Source organism: Cydia pomonella, chromosome 4 (genome assembly GCF_033807575.1).
Source record: "Cydia pomonella isolate Wapato2018A chromosome 4, ilCydPomo1, whole genome shotgun sequence".
Classification (NCBI taxonomy): domain Eukaryota; kingdom Metazoa; phylum Arthropoda; class Insecta; order Lepidoptera; family Tortricidae; genus Cydia; species Cydia pomonella.
The window spans coordinates 1440607-1467871 of NC_084706.1; the positions used below are offsets into that span (position 1 = coordinate 1440607).

At 36.9% G+C, this 27265-nt stretch overlaps 1 protein-coding gene across 1 annotated transcript; it reads left to right on the top strand.

Moving 5' to 3' along the window:
- The first annotated feature begins 16919 nt into the window (after positions 1 to 16919).
- Positions 16920 to 25135, top strand: LOC133517424 (odorant receptor 4-like). Its single transcript, XM_061850739.1, has 7 exons — positions 16920 to 17964; positions 18326 to 18584; positions 20876 to 20972; positions 21175 to 21279; positions 22752 to 22840; positions 24635 to 24701; positions 24784 to 25135. Exons 1-7 carry the CDS (start codon positions 17247 to 17249, stop codon positions 24850 to 24852), a joined length of 1404 nt encoding a protein of 467 aa, XP_061706723.1. The 5' UTR covers positions 16920 to 17246; the 3' UTR covers positions 24853 to 25135.
- Positions 25136 to 27265: the final 2130 nt, after the last annotated feature.

Consider the following 27265-nt stretch of genomic DNA (forward strand, 5'->3'; position numbering starts at 1 on the left):
GAGGGACGGGTAGTTTATATCGCCGCGAGATACTCTCGCGCCAATCATGTGCTAGCCCGGCAGATATCGTTTGTATGTCGTATAATTGACAGAAAGCAGCTCGATTCGGCCAACAAATGTCACTTTGACGTTAGAAATATCGTAGATAGATCTTATTGGGATCACAGTGGAATCGCGAAATAAACGTCAATTTTGACATGTCGTTTAGCTATCGATCTTTTAAAGATCTTTCTAAGATGTTAAACTTAATCATTCTTCGAATCGGGCCGGTAGTCATGTAACGGTCACCGACACGGCCAACTTGAAGCAAACGGGTAGTACAAAGTACAAACGTGAACCACCTTAACCTCTATAATCAACAATTAAATCAACAACAAATTTTATCTAAATCTGTTCAGCGATTTAACCGTGCAGAGGTAGCAGACAGAATTACTTTCGCATTTATAACATTAGTAGAGATCTAGGATAGTCTAAGTTTCCCTGTTTCCTAATTTTCGGTTTTAAATTCATAGATAGATACTGGATTTAACAAGAAACTGTATGCACTCAGAAAGTCATCAACATCTCATATTGTAAGAGCCACCGGAAATAGTAGACATACATTTAATAAAGCAACCCATTCCAACCGAGGCAATTTATCAGTATGAGCGTAAGCGAGGACCGATATAGGTCAAGAATAAAATGGGGCATTTATGCCCGAGTTATATACTCTGATTTTCACTTCGATTGCGAGAAAAATATACAGAAATATCAAATATTTTAGGTTTTTTTACCATATTTATTCAAGACTAAAGTAAACCGTACTCGGGCTCGCGCAGCGGGGGCGGGGGCGCGTCGGTCGCCAGCTGCATCAGGGGCAGTTTGTATGGCAGATGAAGGACTTTATTGCTTAGTCTATAAGGGTCGTAATATATGCTTTTACTTTATGCTCTAGAGCATAATAACTTGATAAGCAGTTGCTTATAAGCAGTGGCGGGGCAAGACCAAAAGTTTATGTGGGCAAGGTACATTTAGCGAGGCCCTCTGGTGGCGCAAGCAATAATTAACATTTTTACGTTGTGTCCAAGATATACTTATTTGAGGCGCGAGGCCCCTCGGACCGCGAGGCCGTAGGCGGAGGCCCACGTCGCCCACGCCTAACGCCGCCTCTGCTTATAAGCGACTTAAACCTGAATTTTACGGAGTGAAAACGATATTATCTAACAGTACTGAACCCCTAGTGTAAATTTATTCGATATCGAAACGTAACGTACGCGTTTGCGTCTAGTCTCATTTTGTATAGGATTTAGAAACAGCGCACCAAGCGGGACGTTTTGGAAACTCAAAATCCCCATACAAAATGAGACTTAACGCAAACGCGGACGTCACGTTTCGATATTGAATAAATTTACACTAGGGGTACTGACCTTCACTGTAATAAACTTTAGAAAACCATTTTCACTGAAATTGTTTCTATAATGGTTTGTATTCTCCTGCATGACTACCGACAATTAAGCCAGTGACATAATACTCTAACGTAACGTAAATCTCTTGCATGATAACGTGCCAAAACTGCTGCATTTTTTTTTCACATAACTCGTTTTACATTGTTTTGGAAAGTAACCTTATTTTACACACTATAAGGTACCATTTGCATTAGCAGGCTTCAATTGATTACGAGCGGGAAAAAGTAAGTAGTTTAATGCAAAACAGAGTGTAATGAACATAAAGTTTTCATTATTTTCTTTCACATTTTAAACGAATTTTTTTTGACTGGCAGTACTATGGGTATAGTAATAGGTACCTACGCTAGTATTATTACAGAAGTTCGTGATACTTATACGGGTCGCAGAATTTGGACTAATGTGCAATATGCATAGGTAAATTTGAGTATATCAATCATCTGAGTCATGGGTGTTTTCTATGTATTTAAGTATTTATAAATATTTATATATTATATATATATCGTTGTCTAAGTACCCTCAACACAAGCCTTATTGAGCTTACTGTGGGACTTAGTCAAATTGTGTAATAATGTCATATAATATTTATTTATTAATGCGTTCCCTTAGTATAAATAGGAAATATCCATATAAAAGTTAAAATACAAAATAGTTCTATCCATGTCATACATATATTTAAACAAACATTTCATTAGATTGATTTGACATTATATCATATTACACATTTTTATACTACTTACGAATATTTATGTACTTACTATAATTTAATGTAACTCATCTCCTGCCAATGCCTGTGAAGTCGTCTAGTAAATAGACACGCACAATGTTTATATTGTTTATCTTTGATCTCATCTCGTGCCATCCTGGATTATCGGAGTTCGGAGCATATGGCGATTATTTCCTCGAATATTAAGCCCTGGAGGTTTACTTGGCAAACATACCAGTTGTTAATATGCAAATCAAGAGTCTAAAATTATATTACAACGCTATAGCAATGCGGATTTAATATTAAACGTGTCACTTTTCCGCTCAGTACCCCTAGTGTAAATAAATTCGATTTTGAAACGTGACGTACGCGTTTGCGTTTAGTCTCATTTTGTATGGGTTTTTGAACAGCGCGCCAAGCGGGACGTTTTGGAAAGTCAAAAATCTCATACAAAATGACACTTAACGCAAACGCGTACGTCACGTTTCGCTGTCGAAAATATTTACACTTAGGGGTACAGTACCCCTAGTGTAAATTTGATCGACATCATAACGTGACGAACGCGTTTGCGTTAAGTCTCATTTTGTATAGGATTTTGAGTTTCCAAAACGTCCCGCTTGGCGCGCTCTTTCTAAATCCAATACAAAATGAGACTAAACGCAAACGCGTACGTCACGTTTCGAAATCGAATTTATTTACACTAGGGGTACAGTACCCTTTGGCAAAATGTTGTTTCGTTATTTTAGAAAAATGAATTTATTTACTTAATTAAGGCTTATCAATACATAGTGAATGTCAAAAACTACCACAAGTGCAAACCCTACACCACAGCTCCGAGAAGATACCGGCGCAAAATCCTCGACGGGATGCATTTTTAAAAAAATATACATCTTATCTTAAAAATAGGTACGTAAGTAGTTCTTCCAGAAAACAAAAGTAAAGGAAATTAGACTTCTACAATAGAAGAAATAGGAATATTTATATAAATCTGACTGATTGATAGCTAATACCTACATACAATATTTGATGTGCTTTCTTACCTGCTCTGTACATTCATAAAGGTCTTCAATTTTAAAGGAACATAATGTGTGCTCTTACCTGATGTGAAATATATCTCAGGATACACAATATTTTACTTAGTTTGAAACTTCCATCAACTATTTCCAGATGAAATCTTTCTCGTTATTTATGTAAGTACCTACTGCACTTTGGTGCACTGAGCACTATTGATGTCTGTAGAATAATATTTCTCTAAAATATTGAACAAAGGTTGAGGTCATTCCTCTCACTTGATAACGTACATATAAGTATATACCTATCTCGATTCCGAGCATTTGTAAGCAAATCTGAAGCACACCAATAATTTATTGTAAAATCTTACTTTAATTTACTTAACCTACTTTAAAAGGTAAAAGTTGGCTCGATAGAGTAGGTATAACGATATGTGAAAAGTGATAACTATATCGATAAATGCAAGACAACAGATATTAATAGAATCAGTAATGAATAGAATCAGGCGTTACTTTGCGGAAATCCATACTAATTAAAATGTTATATTTATTTGCGTATTTATTTTTGCGGCGGTTGCATGTAACAATACGCAAGTAAGTATAACGGGTTAGCACTGATTGACTAGCACGTTATCTTTAAGCGGATTAGCAAAGTAATATTTTTTAGGGTTCCGTAGTCAACTAGGAACCCTTATAGTTTTTAGGGTTCCGTAGTCAACTAGGAACCCTTATAGTTTCGCCATGTCCGTCTGTCTGTCTGTCTGTCTGTCCGAGGCTTTGCTCCGTGGTCGTTAGTGCTAGAAAGCTGAAATTCGGCATGGATATATAAATCAATAAAGCCGACAAAGTCGTACAATAAAATCTAAAAATTTAATTTTTTTGAGGGTACCTCCCCTACACGTAAAGTGGGGGTGATTTTTTTTTTCTGCTTCAAACCTACAGTGTGGGGTATCGTTGGAAAGGGCTTTCAAAACTAATAGGGGTCTTCAACAAACATTTTTTGATTATGTGAATATATTCGGAGATAATCGCTCCGAAAGAAAAAAAGAATGTGTCCCCCCCCTCTAACTTTTGAACAATAGGTCCAAAAAAAATTAAAAAAATCGTGAAAGTAGAGCTTAAGAAAGACTTTAAATGAAAACTATAGCGGACATGATCACTTTAGCTGTTTTTGAGTTATCGCAAAAAGTTTCCCCTTCATAGTAAAAAGACTAATTAGGTACTGATTATGCAAATTTGCCTATTTGTTTAACTCGCGTTTCATCCCTTGGTTAACAATTTACTATACGTTAAGCTCCAGTTTAGCTTATTGTGACGGAAGAGTAATTACGGAACCCTACACTGAGCGTGGTCCGACATGCTCTTGGCCGGTTTTTTTTTGTTTTAATTACAACAGATATAAATTTAAACTAAAAACTAAATTACAAAACTTAAAACCTAGATCTAAAAATAAAATAAAATAATCTAGTAGTCTTGAAATACTAAAAACTATCCCGCTGCGGCGTGGTGCCGTAGATGCTAGCAGCTTTTCCTCGCTGTATCGCAAGACTAATTATTTGAGCGAGGAACCTGCCAGCTCTGCGGTCACCGGTGACCTCTGTGGTCTCGACGCCAAAAGGTCGTCATTGTATTCGGCGCCGAGGCCCTTATATTTACTTTTTTTTAATTCTTCGGCCGCGGTTGCCGCCGCGCCAGCCTTAACAGTAATGAGAGAGGCTAGGCTGGAGATGACACGGGGCTAGGGTGTCGACACAGGTAGCGTCCCACACCAGCACCCGTCCCATCTTCCACGGTATTAGTGTCCGGTCTCTTACCATCATTTTTTGAGTAGAGCTGGCACGTTGACGCTGGCAAGAGACCGGCGGAGATGTCGTTGAGCGCGGAAATTACTGCGAAAAGGTCTTCTAAATCAGTTCTTTAAAATAGAGTAATTGAGACAGAGTTGGCAATTGAGATAAAACGTATCCCGCGCGATAATCATTTCTTCTGCCGCAAGTGATATCGCGCGTTACGCCATATCTTTTTCCCCTTCTAATTTCTTGACTTTAGGCCCCCCTTTAAGAGGATCTCCTTTCATCTTTAATGCACTTTATAAGTGGCTTGCCTTAGCAGGGGTACTACCGTATCCGTATCCCCCGCGGGATTAAATTAGATCCTCGTATTTCTTGCGCGTGTCAACAACAAATGAAATAACAGTGAATTATAAAGTAAAATCTTGGCCAGAGCACGGAATTCAGATGATTGCAGTGGTTTGTTTTGTTGCTTTCTAAGAGAACATATATTGTGGTAATGCTTCTTACAGTTCCCCGTATTTTGATTTTATGGAGCTATAAAATATACCTCGATGTTTCTGTAATATTATAATTTATTGTGTAAACGCTCCCAGCCGGCGGCGTGCGCTTGAGTGCCGAACCTGATGCGTACAGTCGCCATCAGATATATCGTAGCGGCCAAGGTGCTCATAAATATCTGAACATGCCCTTATTGTCAAGGCGTTTGAGTGCGTGTTTAGATATTTTGCGTACCTCGGCCGCTTCGATATATCTGATGGCGACTGTGCAAATAAACGAGAAGAAAATATGAATGGGCTTGTTAAGGCGCTCTTATAGACAGATTTTAGGTTTTTGAGGGGGTGAAGCAGACGAAGTGGTAAAGCAGGCAGGCGGGCGCCCCGCGCGCCGCGCTCGCAGCAAGCCTACGTCCTTATTCTGACGCCATCCGTATTCTGGTTTGTTAGTTCTGGGATCTTTTCCGGAAATTTATATTGATTATGATTTAAACTTAATGAAATTAAAAATTAGATAATTATATATAATACTAGAGTATACCGCGGCAAATTGAGAATCTAGTAAAATGATACCAAATCGTTTTGTGTCGAAATAATATTACTTACTAATTCAGACAAAAGTTACAACTGTCTGCTTTAAATCATATATAGATACCTATTCAAAACTTAGTTGACCTTAAAAATGCAATAGAAGTCAATTTCGGGCAAGTAGTGAAAAAAGGAAGAATACTAGCAAAGCTAAGTAATTTGTGGAAGTGAACGTAAAAAGGTAGCATGTTTTTGCTGGTATTGAGATAACTGAAAACATAAGCATAAGGTATGCACAAGCATATGTAGCTCCAAAAAGTAGATAAATTATGCTATCTTCTCAAAAAAGAACCATGACTCTAACTGTAACGACTATTTCTATATTATTTTTTGAATTGACGACAATGAAGACGATTATAAATTTTAAATGCAAAAGTCGAGAAAACTGCTATTATTATTTATTATTTAAAGTTTATAATGGCAAAAATGCACTTATACTACTACTACTACTTCGAAGTTATATAGTAATGAGTATAATTGACTGACTTTAATTAATGTCTAATAAAGAATCAGTCTGTTGTCTGTCTACTCTGTCTGTAATCAAATATTACAAGTATATTTGACCCACTGAGGTTTCAGATGAAGTTGAAAATCTGCATACATATGTAAGTAGGGTGACAATGAAATATTATGGTACCATCGAGCTGAGCTGATGCATGAGAGAGGAGGTGGCCATAGGAACTCTGTGTCAAAATATCGCAACCAAATTGCGTTTGAGGTTGTTAGAATTGTTTCAATGAGTATTATTTTCCTTTGGAAAGAAGTATAGTTAAGACCTGTTCCGTAAAGTTAATTAACATACAAAACTTTCCGATGAACAAAATTATTTTATCGTCAACTATGTTATTTATCCCTTCAAGTGGTGGCACACCACTCACGGGTCGATGCGATAGCCAGAAAGCTGTCGGCCAACAGAGGGTGGTTAGTGAGGTGTTGCCATATTTAGTGGCAAAATTAAAGGCTTTGAAGTATTTTTTTTTTTTATATATTTACGCTCTTCTAGCGCCCAAAAGTAGCTAGCAAGTTAGACAAGGAAAACATACATACACACGCTTGTTAACGCTTGGTTGCTAAGGACCGTTCATCCGGGATCGAACGTCTAGGTCGAGTTCTGTCTTGATTTTTAAAGAGGTTATTTTGTAAATACACGGTACCCTCGAGGAAACGGAAAAATTTTAACAGTATATTCCGGATCGTATTTAGAGGCAAAAATGTCATATAAACTTTTTTAATTCGCCTAGTTTCAGAGTTAATACCAATTTAAAAAAATATTTTTCGTTGTGTTTTAGTGCATAACGCCTTTTTGATGGCTATGTCGCCAGTCGCCACTTTGGGACCTAGTCTAGACTACCTTCTTGACAGATATCAAAGTCACAAGGTACCATTTGAATAGACTAATTTTTACGAAAAAAAATGTACCAATTTATATTAATCCATAAATTTTCCAAGAACATGAACTTAATATATTTAAAGACATACAAAAAGTAAAAAAAAAAACAATTTTTTTTGCGGAATTGACTTAAACTTGTACATGAAATTATTCTTATGACCTCAGGAATACGTGGTAAAAAAAAACCGTTTCCTCACGGACACTTTTTATGACTTAACCTTTGAATTTTAAGCCCTACGTAGAAAATTAATTAACAATTACCTCCAATCATAACTTTGTTTTGTGGTGGTAGTCATTTTTAATAAGGAAACTGGAAGACTGTCACTGTTGCTAGGTTTGATTAGTTAGGTGCATGTGGCGAAATGCATAAACATTACAATAATTTAACAACAACAAGGACAACTTCAACAGAAGGACATGATGTCACGATCCTCAGCATTGAGGGACCAAGAAGAAGAAGACAATAATTTAATTGTTCTATTCGAATAGCGTATTTAGTGCTTATTTTAACGATATATGCTTCAATATATACTTTTATACATAGATAAGCTTAAATAGTTGAATTTGTAATATTCTCTAAAGCCGCGCTGAACACCCGACGGGGCCCCGCCACGTGACTACTTTTTACGTTTTGGCTTCTGCCACTTGAAGGGATATACTATAGGCCTTGACTAGTGATTCATTTCAAAATAAACTATTTTAATATATACATATTACACATAAGCACCCTAATGCAAAAATGAAGAAAATATATTTTGCGAAACTTTCGATCGATTTTTCCACTTATATTTTGTATTGGCAGGAAAAATAGTAAAAGCATATCACAAAGACATAACAAGGTCCAAGGTTTTAAAGAAGAAGGTAACATTGGCCGAGACCTGAAATTGACGGCAGAGTGTCATCGAAATTTATACTTGAAAAAAGAAATAAAATGTCACCAGTTTTCATTTCATACAAAACAGAAATAGCATGGTATAAAAGTATTATACCAAACTTTTACAAATGACTTTATGTTTAACATTATCAAAAATGGAATTTAGTGACATTCTTGAATTTACAGAATAATTAACCAGTGAAATAAAAATATTGGCGAGAGGTACAAATATATACGAACTTCCGAACCGAGTACTTGCAAAATTTTGAATGGAATTTGAAGGGTAAATATCACTCCTGCTCACCTTACAAAATAAAATAGTTGATAAATGTTGTAAATAAAGTCTTAAGTGTATACCATATGAAAGTTAATAAACCAGAAATACCAAACAAATTCAACACTTATAACATAAACTATTAGCCATTTGAGCACTTCCACAAAAACGTGAAATGGTACCTTTCACTAAGCACTATTTAAATCCCACATATTTAAATCCAGTATATCTCCTGCATCCTGTATGTGTTAAAAATGAAGCTGTTCCAATATAATGAGATGACTTATATAAATTAAACAAACGGATTAATTTTATTTGTTTACGTTTAAAAATAGGTATTCAATTTGATTATTACTGTAATAGCCATTTAAAATATTATTTTACCTAAATTGATAATTAAAAGTAGGTACCCCTCACGAAATAAATACTACTGAATTTTATACTTAGCAATGTTTTTTAAAATGTACATGTATTTTACCTTCCTCGTATTAAAAATGAAAAGTAGAGTGTTTAACTCGGGTGCAAGGCACCATTTCATCATTTGGTTAATCGTGGCTGTATGCCGGACAGGTGCGTGTGTAAAACTTGTCAAAAAAGATAATATGACGGATGGATGTCTGAAATGTCACCGTATTTAAGAATCAATTAGCTTAAAAATTAGTTTTTTCTTCGTAAGAGTGATGAAAACATTGTGTGTATAACATATTTGTGTATTTATAGTGTGATTATCCATTTTATGTAACGTCCGCTAAACTAGCACAGGTCCGACGCTGACAGTGGTCACGGGCGTACTGGCGTACTGACGGTATTGCCGCGCGGGGTAAAGTTTAGTAGACAAAATGTTGAATTCATAATTATGAATGAAAAATTTAACGCATCGATAAACTGACAAGCAAAATGTTAGAGTTACTTAAAAGCTATTGAATGAAGTAAATTTCATATTGATATTCATCATAGTACTTCTAAAATATCGAAATAAATACAGTTTTAAGCATATTTTCAAAGCAAAAATCTATCGAGAAAAAGATGAGCCATCGTGTTTCTGACAAGCATACGGCTAGTTCAAAGACTGAAGTTATACATACTAGAAAATAATCGATGAAATCCTTGTACAAGCCTGTAAATATCGATTTAAAAATAGCGCATTTTACTATACACCGCGCCTTAATAATTTACGTAACTAAATTGGTGTTGAATGTTGACGGTTTAACGATTGTACGCACAATTATTCTATTATAGTCTGGTAAACTAGTTTTTTTTAATGCTACGTCAGTAGTAAACAAGCATACGGCCCGCTTGACGGTAAGCAGTCACAATAGCCTATGGACGCCAGCCGACCCTTTAGAAACCTGTACACTTCTTTTTTTGTTAGTAGCTGTAGAAAATACTAGTGTAAGAAAAATGTAGTAGAATTTTCTCTGCCTATGCTTCAGTAACAAGTGACTCTTGTCAAACTGTAAATGTGACTGACGTCAAATCGCGCCGTTCAGCGGCCGAGCGTTGGCCGATAAACAACGACATCTTCAAAAACTTCATAGAAGATAATGTCAAGCTTTAAGCATATAATTTAGGCATATTTCATCCTATAAATAACATCCACAAATAAGCATAATGAGCTTGTGGCTACTAGTGACAATGTATAGATTAATATAAGGTGGTACTATGATATGCCAAAGTATATCGATATCGACTTATAAAGCAACTTTCATTTGCCTTCGCACGTCAAACCAAAAGTGCCCCCATTAGACAGGGTATAGTTATTACGAGCTCTGTTGAAGTTTGGACTAAAAGGAGTAAAGCTTTAGCAATCTTTAGCAGACTGCGAACTCCTGCAGAATGATCTTAATAACCTAGTCGAGTATTACTCCCGTAATAAGATAACACTTAGTGTTACTAAGTGTCAGTGTATAAGTTTTACTCGCAGCCTTAAGCCAATCAATTACTCATACCATTTCAATGGCGTAGCGGTGAACAGAGTTGATGTTGTGCGTGACTTGGGAGTAATTCTAGATTCCAAAATGACTATGAGAAATCATGTAGACTCCATTGTAAACAGATCATATCGCAGTTTAGGCTTCGTCATGAGGACTTGTAAACCTTTCCAAAGCTTGTCATGTCTAAAAGTCGTATATTACGCATATGTGAGATCCATCCTTGAATATGCATCACCTATCTGGTCAGTTTGTTATGCTGTTTATAAAGACCGCATCGAAAAAATTCAAAAAAAATTTGTTGCTCATTTAAATTATAAATTCAAGAAAACATCTGCTGGGTACAAAGGTAACTGTCGGGAATATAATCTCCATTCACTCGAGGATAGGCGCAAAGTGGCTGACATGAGCCTACTTTTCGATATAATTAGAAATGGGTTAGACTGCCCTGAACTGTTATCTGGCTTATCGTTTCGAGTTCCAAGACGTCGAACTCGACACACAACTCTGTTTCATGTTCCCTTCCACTCCACTAACTATGGTTCTAACGCCGTCTTATCACGGATCCCACACTTGTATAACACCGAATTCTGCTCTGCCGATCCTTTTGTAGGGTCTAAGTATACATTTAAAAAAGACATATATTCCGTTTTGCTCAGAGATAACGAAAATTAATATAAAATCCGTTTTGTATTATTTTTGCCACTTGTTCTAATTCGTTCGTAAAATAAGAAAACAAGTACAAATCTTACAATAATAATATCTAAGAAGGCATATCATAACTTCTTCAAGCTATGTGTTGATGGGTACTAGGAAAATGCAATGCAACTTGTTAGAGGTTTTTTTTTTTTTTTTTTTAAAGGAGTTTCTTTCTAAATGTTGAAATTTTTATTTCTTACTACCTAATTCTACCATTAATAAACATTCAGTTCAAATACTATGTTCAGGTATTTATTTGGATATGTTACTAATGCAAATTTTATGGTCTTTTGCCAAAAGTAAATTAAGGTTTTTTAAGGTTTCGAGCATTTGTGTGTATATTGTACATTTTTTAATTTTTTTGTTATTTTACTTTGTTATGTATTGCAATTTAATGGATGACTGTCATTGGCCTTCTTTTATGTAAGCATTTATATGTTTAGTTATATTTACGGCTGTTGTTATCCTGAATACCAATAAAATAAAATAAATAAAATAAAAATAAACATTTACTGTTTGCTTGACGTTACACTGACAACACGAGGCAAGTATGTCTGTACACCTTACACAACGTGCTGTGTGCTTCAAGTCTATTTTGATCGGAGCAGACAGTTGAGATGTACTCTATGTGAGTCATTTCCTTTTTGAGGTTTCGGTCAAGGCAAACAGTCATTACCACTTATACCGAGAATAATATTATTGTAAAGATTTACGAATGTTTTGTCAAGCTAAAAGTTAAATTTTACACCTCCATAAATTCATCACCTAATAAATATTCTATTGAATTTGCCCCGTCATCAAAATAATCCACCCAATTTGATCAGCTGAATAGAAGGGGCAAGATAACGTAGGACGTGCCCATACATGATCTGCACAATCCTCGGGTCGGTTCATAAATATAACTATCTGAGTAAACTAACTCTGCGGAGTCACGAACTTTTGGTGCTTACGTGTATACCTACCGGTGCATGGCAAGCTGTATTCCGAGCTAAAGCCTATAATATAGATAACAGAACAGCCACTTTACTAGATGAATTCAAAAAGATTGTAAATGCAAGCCATCGTACGTTCGGGGCATGTAAGATTGCTTCACGTGTCGGTAGTGCATTACCTATTCATGTGCTTGCAAAGGCAAAGATCTAATCAGTATGCCGCAGTCAACATTGACCAATTTATCATTTTTAGCACTGTCAAAAGAACCACAAATGCTCCAAATGGATATCACGATTGTGACTGAAAGTAAGCTTTGTGGGAGGGTGACAATTTGTCAAAGCGACAGAGGCATTCAGTTCAGATTTAATGCGACGGACGGACAGCGGCACTCCCCACGCAATTCGGCAGGCTTTCGACCCAATTCGTAGCACCATAAGTGTGTCATGGTACGGGTTACGGCATAAGGAGGCCGATTCTAATTTAGCTATTTGTTAAAGGGGACCAATGATGTAGCGCTCCGCGTGAAATTGCGACGGAAGATAGGGATATCCTGAGGAATAAAAAGGGTATAAAAGTTTCACCTAAATTACTCTGAAATGTTACATCAGTTTAAAATTTTGCTAGTGACATCGCTCGGGTATATCACAAGCTATTTTATACTAAAATTATACTGTAATGGTATGCAGGGTTACAATTTATGAGAATTAGACGTGTCGTTTGATGTGATATTTGTCTTGGATAAAAACTAGTGGCAGTTCAATTACACCGAAGCACAACTTTGCGTTAAAGCCCCCTCTTAAAAAGATTATGATATTATTGATATTGTTTTGATACGACATTGATGATCGCGAACGTTGATTGATATGTATTACCAAAATACTAACAGCTCCATGTCATTCTCATAAGGCATCTTGCTCGCACTTATTGGAGCGCGTTTGTTAAATCAGAATCGGCCTTAAGTCAATGTCCTCATCTGAAATTAAAATAGAATACGTAACACACCGATAGGATAAATGCGTTTCTGGAACGAAGTTCCTTATCGATCGGTTGGCGGATGGGGGCAGGGCTGAAAAAATGTAAGATTTTTCTGTCACGACCCTTTTTGACGTGACAACGTCTTATAATTCGATGGAGCCGGCTGCACGCACGAAAAAACATGACTCGTGCGGCGTTACCTCGCTCTGAGGCGTTCTATTTAAGGCTTGAAGTGCAAGCGAGAGCGCGCAACGAGCGACAAAGAGGCACAATCGGCCTCCGCGTCCTCCAATCGGAGTGCAACCCGTTGTTTTTTTTGTCAAATCCGTCTATTGTAATTTAATGTTTTGCGCCCCGTATCCTTCCTGGGCTATTAACCTACCTTCTGATCTCGGATTTGATTTAGATAAACGGGCACCTCGGCATTCTGCCGTATATCACATGATATGGTAGGAATTATGGAGGTCACTGAGATTTACCAGATAAAACCAAAATGTGTACTGGATTTTTGGTTGATAATAAAACCGGTCAAGAGCATGTAGGAGCATCGCTACGCGTCGTCCGACAAAATCGAAACTCATCCACGAATTGCTCTTTCCCGGCCTCTGCAATAATATACTATTATTTAATAAGGTTTACACTCATGATACAAATATATTTTGGACACATGGACTTGTCCTTCGAGAGCCAATGACACTCCACACCAAAGAGTGGAAGCCAAAAAAATCGTCCCGCTTTGTGTAGGGGAGGTTGGAGAATAGATGCATATGGGACAAAATACTACATATTATATTACAAATACTCGTATATATAGGATATTACAAATTTCAAAGGAGACCGTCGACTTTGTTAAGCACTTGGGCCCAGAACAATCGAGCATATGTGATTGAAACAAACCTCTATGCTTATATGCTCTTTGATCAGAATCACGAAATAAAACGAAAATGTAGAGAAATCGTGTAATGAAAACATGAACCTGACAAGAAAAAATTTAAAAAAAACTGGACAAGTGCGAGTCGGACTCGCCCACCGAGGGTTCCGTACTTTTTAGTGTTGTTATAGCGGCAACAGAAATACATCATCTGTGAAAATTTCAAGTGTCTAGCTATCACGGTTCATGAGATACAGCCTGGTGACAGACGGACGGATGGACGGACGGACGGACGGACGGATGGACGGACGGATGGACGGATGGACGGATGGACGGACGGACAGCGGAGTCTTAGTAATAGGGTAGGGCGTAGCCCTTTGGGTACGGAACCCTAAAAACGTATGTATTTTACATAAAAATAACATGTTTACACTATTACTCTCCCATTTATATTTTAATAAAATAATCATAATATATAATAACGATGGTCAATGTTACAAGTTTATCATAATAGACTCAGAACCTTATCGAGAAAATATTAGCCCTTTCCCTTCGGGTCCTGGAGGCTGCGCACTGTTCCGAGGCCAAGAACGTATGGTCACTAACATGCCCCAACACAGACCCGCCTGTCAACCCATGTTCGCAAAGGCAGTGGGACGAACCTCTCTGTTGTCTAACAAGGAACAGCCTCCTAGAGACGGCACTAAGTCCGACAGATCGAGCTCGTCTCATTGCGACAGCGGAGTGGGAGTCAGGTCTGTGGTTGCAGGCACTTCCATCACCAACAATAGGAACTTTGCTGGACAACTGAACTTTCCGGTTGGCCACTTGGCTTAGAATAGGAGCATCAACCAACATGCCGTACCGATGCCAGTACGGAGTCATGGTAGACAACCTAGGCCACCACGGCCTCTCATGTAACCGGAGTGCTGGGAGGATACCTCGGCACGCCAGCATCAATGACGTCATCCGTAGGGCCTTTGTCAGTGCCAAGGTGCTGACGGCCCTCGAACTCAACGATGTCAGGACAGGGATGATGGCAAGAGGCCCGATGGAATGACGTTGGTGCCTTGGAGTATGGGACGGTCTGGGATGCTAATTGCGTAGATACCCTGGCACCGTCCCATATTCCAGGCACCAAAGTTGACGCTGGTGCGGCCGCAACCTCGGTTGAAAGTCTCAAGCGTCGCAAGTATATCAACCTCGGCAGTAGTTACATATTTGCGGCGTTTGGCGTTGAAACCCTAGGGCCGTGGGGGCCTATTTGGTTTGTCCACCTTATTGGACTCATGCGTCTCGACTTCACCTTAGATTTTATATTCATGCTAGACAAAATAATAAATGAGATGCAAAAATGGACAGCGGGCTATGAAAAAAGGCACCTCTGATGTGCAAGAAATAAACTCCAAAAAAGAAAGAAAAAAAGAACAAAATAGAAAATATCGTTATAATAAATGATTGACATAAGCAAATTACAAAACGAAAATGAAATCTCACCAAAAACATTTTCATTTAAAATGTTGCCACGGGTGGCCAAGACGACACCATGGCTCGCACTGTCAAAAAGTTATTAAATCTCTGTAATCTTACATGAAAATTTTTAGTGGGATAATTATGAGAAATTTAAAGCTTGTCAGATCTTCAATAACCTCTTTCACATCACCTCTCAGGGTATCAACATGATACTTGCAACTTTATGCATTTTTAGATTTATCATTTTTATTTATCTGGAGCCCCAGATCGTGCGGGACGATGGTAAGCGCCCCGACGGGATGTCGTTGATGCCCTGGAGGATGGTCCGTGCGCTGGTGTGGGACGCTACTTGCGCCGATACGCTGGCAGCTTCCTACTTGTCAGCGACCAGCAGAAACGCCAGGGCGGCGGCTGACGCCTTGGCGTTTTAAAACTAATAAATATAGCTGTCTCGGCACCAACTACGAATTCGTAGCTTTTGGTGTCGAGACACTTGGTCCGTGGGGCAAAGGTGCGCGTGGGCTCCACAGGGAGCTTGCAAAGCGATTGAGGGAGGCAACGGGAGACCCTCGCGCAGGCAGTTTTCTCGCGCAAAGGCTTGCCGTCGCGATACAGCGTGGGAATGCTGCCTGCGTGATGGGCACCCTGCCAAGAGGCCAGGGTCTGTTTTAGGTATCTTTATTTTTTCTAGGTAGGTTTAGTTTTAGTAGTTTTATTTTATAAGTAGTCATCATTTAATTTTATTCAAAATGTATCCTTTTTTCATCATAAATAAAGTAATATTTGCAGTAGGTATATTCCAATCCATAAGATCTAGGATCTAGTTGACAATGTCAATGTGAATACAAAAAAAAATTCAATTCGCAAAGGTCACGCCATGACTCCTAATATCCCTCTTTACAATTCTAATATTTTTGTATTTAAGTAGGTACTTACTCGTATACATCCAAGTCTGAACATTTCAAATTTTTATTGTGTAGAGCTTTGAGTCCTTGTAGTAAGTACTACTTTGGTTTACCCTAACTATATTATTTAGGTATGTACAATTGTACACCTATTCATAGTGCGAGTATAATTATAGCTTATTATCAGAGTAGGTATCATTACATCATAACTGCTTTCTTTTCATTTAACTACTTTTACTAAATTGTATTAAGGGGCTTCCTAACGCCCATGACCTTCGATCTGAGTCCCTTAGTTTTCTAATATTTTTTATAGCTTATTATATTACCAGAAACTGCTTTACTTCGAAGTTCATTGTCTTCGAGATATTTGGCATCAAAGTTGAATGATTTTAGGCCATAAAACTGGTTTTCTATAGCTTTTGTGTAATTAGTTTAAAATTTAAAATCTCTGACTAGTTTTAGAGACGTCAAAGATAAACCCAAATATGTAGATTTCGTATATATAAGATCCTTCACAGCAAACGAATAAAGAAAAAAGTGCATGTTTTAGAAAATGTTTAAAAAATCATAAAAAAAAAGTTTTCATTTCTTTCAGAATCCGGCAGACCAGAATGGAGATAAAAGTTGAAGAACCGATAGCCGTTTGTCTTATAATTCTACCTGTAGTGCAAATGTAGGAGTAACGATTAAAAACTTGTCAAACATCGATGAAAACCACGGGGAGCCCCTTAAATATTAATGTAATTAATTGGGACTGTACATAGTATTAGGACTAATTGCTTAATTATCATATCTGAACCATTACTTAAGACAGACACATTTTCATAAGAAATAGTTAAAATGTAACATTCATAGCAAGAGTACGAATACCACACCTTATTTATAATTATGTCATTTGAATCAGTTGCCTTTGAAGAGAGTTTACAAAAAACAAATCGAATTATACGAATTATAGGATTGCAGACTGATGATAAAGAAAGTAATCAGACATTCATGGAAAGAATATGGAGCCGAAAGTTTTATTGTTTTTTCAATAGCATGTTATATTGTGAATTTTTAGGGGAAATAGCCTGGATGGTAAAAAGCATTATGGAAAAAAAGTTTGTTGAAGCCACTTACTGCGCCCCCTGCGCTGCTCTTTGTTTATTAGGTAGCGCCAAAACTTACTATAGAATAAAGTACGGCCACCATATAAATGATTTGATCACTTCACTGCGTAAATTACAGTCAACTGACTTTAACTCCAGTATTCAAAGAAGTCTCACCGCTTCAGAAGAAATGCGCAATATGGTCCGCAAACTCCAACTGGCTATTAACATTGTAACCATTGTAAACGTTACTGGGCTTGTTGCGTTCATGTGTGGTCCCCTTACTAATATGGCATTTACATACTGGATGTCCGGTAAAGTAGAGTTGAGACTTCCATTTCTAGTTATGTACCCATTCAACGAGTTCGATCTGAGGATTTACCCTTTTATATATATTCGTCATGTGATCGGTGGTGAGTATACGAATATAGTTATAACTGGGTTTATTGAAATGAAAACTTCTTTAGCAGCGCTGTGCACTTTTTGTGATGGCGAAAAAATGATAAACTCGCGACAGGGCACGTGACCGACAGATTGAAAATTCGTAAGACGGACACGTCACCTGATCGAAAAACTGTTACAATGTCATTGAATTGTAATAGTTATGAAGTGTTAAATTTTTAATGTACTATAAATTGTCATGTTTGTGTACGATAGCGCACTTCTTAAATGAATATTGTATTTTACCACATAAATGATAGTACTTTTATACTGATAATTAAAGCAATTCGTGCAAAATTATTCCCTAACCATTCCAAAATATCAAATCAAAATGCACAACGTTAATATTCAAGTTTTCACTTCTGCCGGCACTCCCTAAGTGCAACCCGTTGTTTTTTTACCTACTACTTACGATTCGTTTTTAGTTTCTATTTTTTTAACCTGATGTTGTAAATTCGTGGTTATGTTTCATATATGATATGATTGTTTTTCTAGGCACATTTGCTCTGTTCACCGTGTTCGGCCCGGATTGCTTGTACTATACTTTTTGTACTTATGTACAAGTTCAGTTCCGTTTACTTTACCATTGTTTAGAAACTATTATAACACCGAATGAAAGAATACGGCTCCAAAATGGTAATGACAAATACGACGAGAAGTTTCGAGCCTGCATTAGTCGACACAGAGAACTTATAAGGTTGGAAAATTTGTATTTATACCTCTGTAAGCATAATTTAAGAATCTTAGTACACAGAAAAAAAATAGTTCTCCAGCCAAGTAAATACTCTTGTGTCAAGACATTTTGTGTTTCCTATATAAGGAAACAATAAAATTCTTGCGTCAAGATATAAAATATTTCAAAGTTTATTATTTAAGCTAAAAAAATAAATTCTCTATCCGAGCTATAAAAAGTTTTTTTTTAAAAAGCTCATTATTCTCACCAAGAGCGTTTACGTTTTGTTTTAAGTATTGTATTTTTTAAATTGAACCTAACTGTCTTAGTGCAATATTTAAAGAACTTGTGCCAAGAAACTTTGTTTCTTGGGGTTAGATACTCATAATTGAATTGAGAATTATATTTCTCCATAAAAACAAGAAAAAGTATTGGTTCAAGAGTGCGTTACTCAATGTGAAATATGATATTATTTATATCTAGAGCTGAAATCTCTTAGCGCCAAGTTTAGTATGTCTTGAATAAAGAATGAATTTTCTTAAACCAGCATGGTTTTCGTCATTCGTTGAAATCTTTGTAGTTTTCAATAATCCTCTTTATCTTTTTCTTCTTCCTCGCGTTGTCCCGGCATTTTTCCACGGCTCATGGGAGCCTGGGGTCCGCTTGGAAACTAATCCCGAGAATTGGCGTAGGCACTAGTTAAACTAGAGGCCTTATTAGGATTAGCCCGGTTACCTCACGATGTTTTTCTTCTTTTCCGAAAAGAGACTGGTGAATATCAAATGTTCGTACAGAAGTTCCGAAAAACTCAAAATGTACGAGCCGGGGTTTGAACCCGCGACCTCCGGATTGCAAGTCATACGCTCTTACCGCTAGGCCACCAGCGCTCTTGTCCCCTTCATCAAATTTATTGATACTATTTTATGTAAAAGTCTCAAACCAAAGTTTTGGTGCTTTTTCTTTATAGCTTTGGCTCTTGACTGTATATTGACAACATCAAACCAAGAATTAATCGCTCTTGCGTAAAAACTTAAGTCTCAAAGCAACATTTTGGTGCTTCTTCTTTGAAATAGCTTTGGCTCTTGACTGTAGGTTGAAAACATCAAACCAAGAATTTATCGCTCTTGTCTAAAAACTTAAAGTCTCAAAGGAAAATTTTGGTGCTTCTTCTTTGAAATAGCTTTGGCTCTTGACTGTAGGTTGAAAACATCAAACCAAGAATTAATGGCTCTTGTATAAAAACTTAAAAGTCTCAAACCAAAGTTTTGGTGCTTCTTTTTAAAAAAAGCTTTAGCTCTTGACTGTAAATTGAAAACATCAAACCAAGAATTAATCGCTCTTGCCTAAAAACTTAAAAGTCTCAAAGGAAAAATTTGGTGGTTCTTCTTTGGAATTTGGTAATATTTTTGGTTTGAGGTAGAGTTACTCAAGATAAAACCGTTTTTTAAGAGCGTGCTATATCTCTTTCTAAGACTTTTTTTTCTTGCGGCGAATAATTAATATCTTAACTCAAATCACTACCATTCGCTTTAAAAATGTGTAAAGATAAAACTAAATAATTTTTATTCTCCTTTTAAAAATTATGTTGTTTTTAACTCAAGACATATTTATTGGACTAAGCAATTTATTATTTTATTTAAGCAACCGTGCGCAAGAGAGTTTTGCGTTTTGAATTAAGATATCTTTTTTATCTGTGTAATACTTCTAATCTTGCCCTTGAATACTTTATTTTATTTAAAGGTTCTCCAACACTTATTACATTGGAACATATGTCTATACAAACATGAATTACATTCTTAATTTATAACTAATTACTGGTAAACACCAAATGAAAATAATTAAAAAAAGTAAAGTCAACAACAAAGCCGGCACATTTTAACACCTTACTATTGTAGAATAAGGAGCAAAGCGCAACCTTGATGTCGACTGTTTAAATTTATAACTAAATATGGAATGAAAACTGAGTAATAAATGTTACTTAACTAGTGAACTTATTTATTAGTTTGGGCAGGGAGTCAGAGTGAATATCAAACCTGTTACTATATATAGGTATTTAGTAACTTGCGCAAGTGTGGTACCGGGGAATTTGACCCTAACACTATATTAAATACTTAACATGTTTTTATATATATATATACGCATATAACATATATATGCATATATTTTTATACTTTTATGACTGCCTATTAAACCTTTGGGAAACTTTTAAAGATAATCTTTTAGTTTGATTTCTCCTACTTGTTATTTCAAAATGGAATCTTAAGTTTGATATACATTTTAATGTAGACTATCTGCAATGAACATTATCATTACAGATGCTGCAATTTAATTGAAACAGTGTATTCCAAGTCGGCTCTGTTCAACTTTATGTCGAGCACCCTGCTGCTCTGCCTGGCCGGGTTTAATATCATGGTAAGGTCATTGTCATGTAATTCTAACAGAAAATATAATATTTCGACTGAATCACTGTCTGCCTCACCACATTTCTGAAATGAAATCGTTCCCCGAAGCTCTCTGGTCAACTTTATTTAAACCGTGGCACGTTTCATTTACATAAGAAGCTTTGCTAAAATTGTACAGAGTAAAAGTTATTGCTATTACCCGCTTTTTTCAGGCTCATGTGGACTGGGCTATGTTTAGTAATTTTCTCAGTTTCCTGTTCATATGCTTGCTCCAAATATACCTAATATGCGATTATGGTGATAAGGTTTCACGAGCTGTGAGTATACCTAATAGTTAGATAGTGCAGTCGACGTCAAAGATAACTTTACATTTTTCGCCCTATTACAAAGGGGTAGGTACAGTCAGCATCAATAGTAGCGGATGAAACAACGCGCCAAAGTATCTGACATCCCGGATAACTTTTCCAAATATAGATAAATCTCTAAAATTTTCATTCAAAAGTATATCATTTACAGTCTTGATTGTTCTAGAAATAAAACCATCACTGTTTGTTAAGTTATTACAGAATGGTAGATACTTCTAAGACCTTGTTTGATCCGCTACTTTTGATGCTGACTGTACATAAATTTCAAAACACTCGTATGATCCCACCCTCGTAATTTAATGCCTTTCATTATATAGCAGTCACTTCAACTACTATTATTGTATATATGCGTTTGTCATTTACTACGTTTCAAAATATAAGTGTTGTGTATAGTCAGCATTAAGAGTAGTGGATCAGACTACGTGTCAAAAGTAATACGAGTATAGGGACCGTGCGCGTTGGAGGGTCTGCCATCTTGTGGCCTTAATCGGAACCATAAACATGCACATGTACACGTCACATGATTTCTTGTGCATAGTAGGTTCTGCCATCTTGCGGGCTACATCGGAACAAAAAACATCACATTTTCGCCTCGCGCCAAAAATCTGACGGCTCCTGTGCTGCCTCCTACAGTTCATGCAAGCTCCCTATAGGTATACTTTAGACGATTATTTTGCTTAAGGCGCAAGGTAGGGCAAGGCATTCTCCATACAAACCTTGTGCAAGTTTTATTTATTAGTTTTGGCACTATAGCATTTAATTTCGTTTTTTGCTTGTATATATTGGATATACGCAGAACCTAATGTAGAAATTTTTCTTTATTAAAAAAAATACAAAGATACAAAAAATAATAATAAAAAAAAAAATACTACATCAAGCTAACAGAAAAATAAGCATATTTACCAAAAATAATAACTTTAGCGCAAACACAAACGAAGAAAAACGCACACAAAGTTTGTATGGAAAGAGCTTGCCCTACCCTTCGCCTTAACAAAATGAAATATTATGTAGAATAATTAAATTAAACTGTGCCAGATAACTTCGAACGTGAACTGTATGTAGAGATACATATATCTCTATTTGGAAAGTATTCCAGCGCGCTTAGCCAACATGCCAATCGTTAACGCTCCTTAGCAAACGAAACACAACTGTCACTGTCACACTATTATGGAAGAGTGACAGAGAGAGATGACTACGCTGCGCTACGGAGCGTGAACGATTGGCATGTTGGCTACGCGGGCAGGGCGGCAGATACTTTTGGCGCGTTGTTTTATCCGTTACTTTTATTAGTGCTGATAGTATAGTTATTTATTTATCGTATGACATTACAGTTACTGGATTTAAATTAAATATTAACTCAATTATTCATTTAATTAAAGATTGTATACATAGTAGATAGCTACTAATATTTTTTTTAATTTCAGAGCATGGATTTGAGTAGTGCTATCTATAACAGTCAGTGGTATACCGTTGATGTAAAAACAGCGAAGGATTTACTCGTTATTTTGACTAGGTAAGTTAGTGTTACTTATGGGCCATACAAAAAATATAGATTCTAGGTCATTTGATTTTATAGGTATATCCAAAAGGTAAGAACATTGGTAAAATCAATTTTGGTACAGACTGAACCTACGCATGGACTGGTTTAAGACAATCAGAAATTAGGCTATGTTCATAACGTTCGGGAACATTAACAGGAAACCTTTTTTTCCTGTTACGCGATATCTTACGCGGTTCGGCGCAGAAGAAACAAACTTTATTGCCCTAGGTGGGCGATCGTTACGTACGTGAACGCAAAACGGCGCGAAGCGGGAACAATTACTTGGTTTGATTGTTAGTAGCGAATGCGACACGGCATGGACACGGCTAGAGGCGCATGTAGAGGTATCTCATATTATCGACTCACGGTAAAAATAACAAATTTTAGTGCTTTTTTATTTATTTTAGGCAAGGCAAAATTTAAGGCAGGGTTAAATAAGTATAGGTAATGGACGCCCCTTCGCTGGTTTGTAGGCATAGTATCTAAAAAAATCGGGCAAGTGCGAGTCGGACGCGCTCACCGAGCGTTCCGTACTTTTTTGTATTTGTTGTTATAGCGGCAACAGAAATACATCATCTGTGAAAATTTCAACAGTCTAACTGTCACGGTTCATGAGATACAGCCTGTTGCAATGGAGTCCCATTTTACCCTATGAGTCCGGAATCCTAAAAAATTACGATAGAAGAATAACTGTCTTAATAATTGCTGTAGCACCCGATACAAAAATCAACATTATTTTATTGGAATAAAGTTGATATCTTTCTAGCATCAAGCTACTTATACATAAAACCTTTTCGAATATTTATACTACCACACCAATGCGTAGAAAGATGCCAGTAAGTACTCTTGTATTCTTATGACAACCATGCATGTGTACCGCCACGCCGCACCGCTTCGCGTAGAATACACGCGTAAGTACGTACGTAGGACAAGGCAGTCGCGACGCGCCGCACCGCGTCGCTTCGAGTTCGGTTCAAGATATTTCACGTCGGACATTTCCATCAACGGGTTGTTTCTTCCTTGCCGCACTGCACCGCTTTGCGTCCACAACAAGACCACGTAGGACGCGGTTTATTTATTTTATTTATTGAACACAATGCAAGTTTACAGTGTCAGACCAATTCACTTACATGCTAGGAAAACATAAATTATCAAGAATAATAAATTAATAAAGCTGAATCAAAGACATACAAAAATATAAAAATCATGCGCATAAAAATGTCAAAACTTTTTAAAATTGTCATTTTACTTACACTTTAAGAAAACAAGAAAATAAAATCAGGAATATGGGAAACAATATAAATAAAATAAATTAAATTAAATGTCAAAACAGATTACATAATTACCTTATACAATGTCAGTCAATCAAATTTATGAAAATTTAAAAATATTCTACCAATTTTGCACAAGTGTACTAATCGATCGGCGAACACGTCAGCGTCATCGTGCCGAGTGAGCATCAAATGAAGCAATGATAAAGCACGCGTGGTAGGTGCGTGCCTCGCGAAACACGTTCGAGCGGACGGCCGCAGCAACACACACGGCCGGCGGCGCGGAGCAACCGCCCCGTCCACATCCCGCGGTACCCTCCTAGGAACCAACAACCCTATCTTCTCTAACACCTCTGGGCTATCAACTTGGTGGTGAATGATTGAGAGATAGTGCACCAGGAGCATAGGCAAGTGTATGACCCTATATGTCATTGTTATCCTAATGTGCTGCTTATTTAATAAATGGTAGAAAAGCTAAATATTTTTTTGCTTTCAGGGCGCAAAAATCTTGCAAGCTGACTGCTTATATGTTTGCCGATATAAATCTGGGAGCATTTACACGGGTATTTCCTTATCCTCATAACGTGCTTGTTTTGCGAGGTTAATAACATACTCGTAAATATATGTTATGATTTTTTGTTACAGATATTAAGCACATCTTGGTCTTACTTTGCCTTATTGAAGTCGGTGTACAGTAGAGGCGGTGACCATTGATCACTGGAGCGTATAATATAAGACAACAAGTGATAGTCACCACACATTCACGTCAATTCGAACGAACGTACACTGACATCAGAACGACCTAAATGACGTGAAATGCACGATAACTGAATCATCATTCAGTTTTCGTGCTTTTCGCTAGTACCTACTAGTCCGTACCTGCATGTAATCGCGCGAGCGGCGAGTGAGACGCACGATAACTAAATGACATCGTTCATATATTCTGATGTCAGTGTACGTTCGAATTGGCCTGATATTTAGTATGGGTGCATATGTGGGTGCACAATGCACATTCATTTTTACAATCTGCGCTTATGCCATAAGTTAATGTACAAAAATTAAGATCTAGAGGTAAACATGGTATTTTGCATTGTAAGATAAAATGGTGCAGGATGCAACTTACTAAGTACCGCTTGCGAAGCAGTATTTTAAAAAGTCGGCCAAGCATTTCAGTCCATGCTCAGTGTAGGGTTCCGTTAGCGCTTTGTCTTTTTTATAAGCAGAGAAAACTTTTTGCAATAACTCAAAAACGGCTGGACCGATCATTTTTGCTATAGTTTTCATTGAAAGTCTTTATTAAGCTTTCAAGATCCTATTTAAATTTTTGGACGCATGGTTCAAAAAGTAGAGGGGGGGGGACACATTTTTTTCTTTCCGAGTAATTATTTCCGAAAATAATTACGTTATCAAAAAATGCTTCTTGAAGACCATTATTCATTTTGAAAGACCTATCTAGCAATACCCCATAACTATTGAGATAAGCAAAATTTATAAAAAAAAATGGTACCCTAAGGTACCCTAAAAATTGTTCTCATTTTTCGACTTTTTTAGGACTTTTTGGATTGATTGATTTAGATATCCATGCCAAATTTCAGCTTTCTAGCACTATCGATCACGGAGCAAAGTCTCGGACAAACAGACATACGGACGTGGCGAAACTATAAGAGTAGGCAGTTGACTACGGAACCATAAAAAGAAACTTCGCACATGTATGGCTCATAATTGTATCAAAATGCGGTATACACATGTGCAGTTTGTAACACTGATTTCAGTAGCTCTAGTATAACTATTGACTTGTAATTATATTTATATTTTGCGTAGTTTCGTTAAAGTGGTCACAATAAATGGTAACTAGCAGTTTTTAAACCAAATATAAACTTATTAAATATATTAAAATGGGTCACTCACTCGGAGCGATCGGAGGCGGAGAGCTGCAGCCCGCAGTCTGCGTCGGTTCACCAACGCGTGCACCGGTTGACGAAGCTCCTCATTAAGGAGCGAAACATATCGAGCAATATTTCAACTCAAAATACGCAAGTGACCCGTTTTAATATATCTGGGGGCACTTCCGTGCCCCCGCCAAGACGAGCAAAGTGTAACTCCTTTTTTCGCAAATAAATTATTATGAATTATGAATTAAAGCGAAGCGCAAGGCCAATAACTACTTTTTCTCGAAGCGCTTCGTCGTTTTTTTTTGAACCCTCATAACTTGGGTTTGGATTATAACAGATAATCAAAATTCTCGGGATATGATGTCAATAGTGGACTTATTAAGCATAAAAAAAAATTATTGCATACCTCTCATACTTTAAATTTTATTCTTATCTAAAAAACTCCGATATCCGAGCGTCTTATGGATAGTTTTATGGATCCACGTGATAAAATAACTGTCACTTTTTAACACCGCGGGATGGAAAATGACGGATACTGTTTTGTCACGCTGTCACGTAGACGAGAACAAGCATGCATTTATACGTGTAGTGTTAAGAATGTATTTATCTATATTTATATATTTACCTAGTCACCTAGTACCTATAGCACAAGCTTTGCTTAGTTCGGGGCTATGTCGATTTGTGTAAGTTTGTCTCCATATATTATGTATACACATGTATGTATATATGTCAACGTTTGGTAACTAATTTACTAACGGCTTTCACAACCCCATTTTTTTGAATGTTTGATTTAATACCCCCTCTGGGCAAAGGTGGATGGTTACATGGTAGATTAGATACTCGTAAAAATTGTGATGTTCCATCGGGAATTGTGGGCATTCCTAACAAGCGCGTTACACCCTCGGGGCTCAGACAGTCGAGACTACAATAAAATAAACCAAATGACTATCGCCACTCATAAAATTGCCTGATTTATTTCAAATTCACCATCCCAAACAGATGTTGGACGAATGTCATAAAATATTTGATGAAATAGAGCGTTCGAAATTACGACTGTCTATTTTAATGGAAGAACACAATTCAAGGACAAAACAGATAGATTGTTAATTCGATTACCACTAGGTATACAGTTTTGAATATTGCGTTATTTGCTAAAATTAGCAATGTCAGAATCAGAAACAAAATCATTTATTTTGCTAGAACTTTACACACATGGTACAATTTGTCATGTCAGT